The following is a 3,702-nucleotide window of genomic DNA, read 5'->3' on the forward strand; positions in this document are numbered from 1 at the left end:
ACCTTTATTATATAAATCAATGTTAGGAAATAATTATTTCTAAAAGTCTCGTTCTCACTAGATTTATATAAGCGTGACACCTTTATTATATGAATCAACGTTAGGAATAAATTATTTCTAACAATCTCCCACTTAATTCATATAAGCGTACGTGATACCTTTATTATATGAATCAACGTTATGAATAAATTATTTCTAACAATCTCCCACTTGATTCGTAAAAGCGTGACTTTACGTTTTCAATCCTTAATTTGAGCTCACTTAATATGAAAATGTAAAAGTCACAACCTTATCGAACTTTACTAACCGAATCATGGCGGTTACAGGCCTGACATAGCGTCATGCCCCCTTATATGTATCACAGTTAATAAGAATTCGAACCATAATAATAAGGTAAAAAATCTGAAATAACCTTATTCCTTATGTCTTAATTAAATAAGACCAATGTTCTCATTTTTGAATTATGCATAAATAAGTTATCAACATCAACAATAACAAAATCAAAACTCGAATAGACATCTAAGAGTATCAACAACCCAATTCAATGTGCTAATCAAACATAAATCCATACATGTATGGCAGGATTAACCGTTATACAAGGACTTTACCAGTATGCCCATTCTACCAACATGGCCAATGAAGGTTTTGGGCGCCAATCCCTTAGTCAACGGATCCGCGATCACAAGATCGGTGCCAAAAATGCACTATTGATACTCCATTAAGAATTAAGAATTATAATTATTATTTTGGCCATTAAAAATTACAAACTATTATTCCGGCGAAAATTTCCGATGACGATCGAGTCATCATCGGTCGCCATTTCCGGCGAGGCGACCATTTCTGGTCACCCTCGCCGGAGGTCGAAAATGGTCGCCGGTGCAGGAAATTGTCGCCGAAAATTTTAAAAATGGGTTAATTGCTCTTTTTTCGATTTTAATGGCTTAATTGCTTTGTTTTTCCGAGTTCAGTGGCTTATTTGAGGGTTATTTGAGTTCGATGGTCTAATTGCTTGTTCCCACATAGTACGACGGCTTATTTGTAGTTTATCCCAAATAATATCATAAGGGTTTAATTGAATTTAATAGAATTAAAACTTTAGCCCACAGACAAGTTTTATTTCAATAAATCCCTCAACCCACTAGATAATAATTTTATTACAATCTCTTAGAATTTATAAATTTAGTTCAATTATAATTCTAAGTTTCATGATTTGCATTGACAAAACATGTATTTAGTTATTTCCTAAAATTTAATCACTTTTATTAATTGTTCCAAGAAATTTGCTCGGTTCTGTGGACTAACTGTAGTAAGTTACATGATATATATGATATACCTCTTTTGAATTCGAAGAATAAAATGTATCTTTTGAGCTAGAATAGCCCTCCTAGCTCATTGTTATTATTTCATTTAATAAAACATTTAAAATTAATTTTGTAATAGAGACAAATTAGCAATCTTAATGAGCATCTTCCTATTTAATATGTCAAAATTATGACACTTAGATCTGATTAGGAAAATGCAGAGTCTAATATTGAGAGTGTTATTAGTATTTGAAGAGCAAGTTGTCATTAAGGCATCATCATAGGTGGTGGGTGATGTTGGTTTTTGTTTCTTTCTAGATCACAATCTTTCTATTTACTACACATTAAGAGGTTATGTTGTCAAAGGAAACAACTCACTGCTATAATCCAGAAATTAGGAAACCATATGATGAGTTGGTATATTCAATAGTTGTATTGTAAAATAAGGTTAAAACAATGAAGAAATAATTTATCTCACTCGGTGAAAGATTAAAATATATACAATGGTGAGCAACATTCCCAAAAAGCATACAAATGACTCGGTGAAAGATTCTTTCTTTGTGCTTCAATAGGTTAAGAAAGTATAGAAAAACAAAATCTCGCAATCCCGCTCACTCACTGATGTAGATAGAGCATAGAGCGGGAACGACAATTTTTACAAGTATGATAGTTTGTGAAACGTCCAATCCATCTTCATTTATTCATTCCCCCATCCATTATTTGATTTGTGATTTATCAACAAAAGCATGAGTATGCCCAATGTTTCTTCTCTTGATGTGTAAGGAGGAATATAGTCTTCTGCGGAAAGTGAAGATCTGTTGGCCCGCACAAGAAAAGAACTTGTGTTTCTCCAGTGGCGATTCTCCTTGCAACAACATTTTCAGAAAACAAATTTGAAGATGTTGGTACATAAAAATCAGCTGCAGAAGATACATAAAAATCTACAATCTTTTTGAGTTCAGGTCTTTCAGGATCTAGGAACTTGGACTTCTTGTCTACTGGAACGATTGCATCCTATTGCAACGAAACAATATATTATTTTTTTTAGGATCAAAGGCCTCTGTCCAATAATAATCGAATGAAGGATCATTTTTTAGGTTAAATAAACAACATATATAAAATTCACGTGCGTACCTTGGTAAAGGTGTTAGGAAAAATGTTTCTAAGATGCTCAATTCTTGTATGCCAGCCATTTAGAGTCAAATAAACAAATAGTTGTTTCATTTTCAAAACCAATAATCTTCTTGTTTGATTCATTTGCATCAAAGCAATGTTTGATTCCAGTTGGGTTGTCAAGAGGACATGAGTGCTACTTTGTGGCATGGTTTCAACCTTATAGTCCACCGCAACAAATCGTCCTTCTGAATTATTGGGGTTGAGACTTTTCAGTGTTGCAACCATGGAGTCTATGGATTCTTGCAATTCTGGTCTCAACATTAGGGTGTCAAACGTACCCAAACATACATATGGATTCATTCTAAAATTGTGAACATAGAGTTCTAAAATTGTGAACATTGACCCAGATCCATCTGATCCATGACATAATAACCGTTGTGCCACTTTCTCATCTAGACTTGCAGTGAATTTTTCCAAATCATAGATTTCTCCAAACATCCTGATGAAACTGGGTTTAGATATTATTGATAATAAGTAATAACACAACATGAACAAATTAAATGATAATACTAATTAACTCAATTGTATAACGTGACTAACCTTTTTTGTCCAGATTCAGATTGTCTTAGGTGTTGGAGTTGCTGCTGCTGCTGCTTGGGATTTCTGCCATTTCTTACAAAGAGGGCGGCCAGGAAATTAAAAGAAAATTTAAAGGTGAGGATCTGTAGTGTGTTGGTGGATGGATTTCTCGCAATGCAGAAGCTGAGGGTGAGAGCGTTGGGTTTTAAAGATGGATAGGAGTTGGCTAAACAGACACGTAGTAGAAGGCATCTTCCTTAGCGTGGGGGTGACGTTTTGTTGGTGTTTGTCTTTTTCTCAGGTTTAGAATGGAGAAATAAGTTTAGAATTGGCATCCTTATTTCTTTACATAAATTGCACCGTTAGTTTTCGGAAGCGGTGGTGGAAGCCGTGGGCGGGTTGTTGAGGAAATCCATATTTCTTTACATAAATTCTGGTTTTGCTACATCTATTTTAGGGAAAGCCTACTATACGTGTCAATAGGACTCGTAACCTCGTAAAGCTACTATCAAACTCAATATGTTTATCGTTTACTCTAGGTATAAAGAATTAGCGTCACACTTGTTGAAGGATTGGTGAGACAATTGTTATACAGTGGATCATGGTCCACACATCACTATATAGACTGTGATTGTCGAATCAAATTGTAGTAAAATTAAAATGATACATTAGTATTGCTATAATGAAACTAGTTTGAAGGGAAAAT

The 3,702-nt window shown here is 34.2% G+C and overlaps 1 protein-coding gene across 1 annotated transcript; it reads right to left on the bottom strand.

The window, feature by feature from the left end:
• Positions 1 to 1,790: 1,790 nt before the first annotated feature.
• Positions 1,791 to 3,138, bottom strand: LOC116000823 (protein MANNAN SYNTHESIS-RELATED 2-like). Its single transcript, XM_031240663.1, has 3 exons — positions 3,018 to 3,138; positions 2,436 to 2,916; positions 1,791 to 2,315 (listed from the first exon to the last, which is right to left on the bottom strand). Exons 2-3 carry the CDS (start codon positions 2,913 to 2,915, stop codon positions 2,037 to 2,039), a joined length of 759 nt encoding a protein of 252 aa, XP_031096523.1. The 5' UTR covers position 2,916; positions 3,018 to 3,138; the 3' UTR covers positions 1,791 to 2,036.
• Between the last annotated feature and the right edge of the window lie 564 nt (positions 3,139 to 3,702).

Source organism: Ipomoea triloba, chromosome 13 (assembly GCF_003576645.1).
Source record: "Ipomoea triloba cultivar NCNSP0323 chromosome 13, ASM357664v1".
Classification (NCBI taxonomy): Eukaryota; Viridiplantae; Streptophyta; class Magnoliopsida; order Solanales; family Convolvulaceae; genus Ipomoea; species Ipomoea triloba.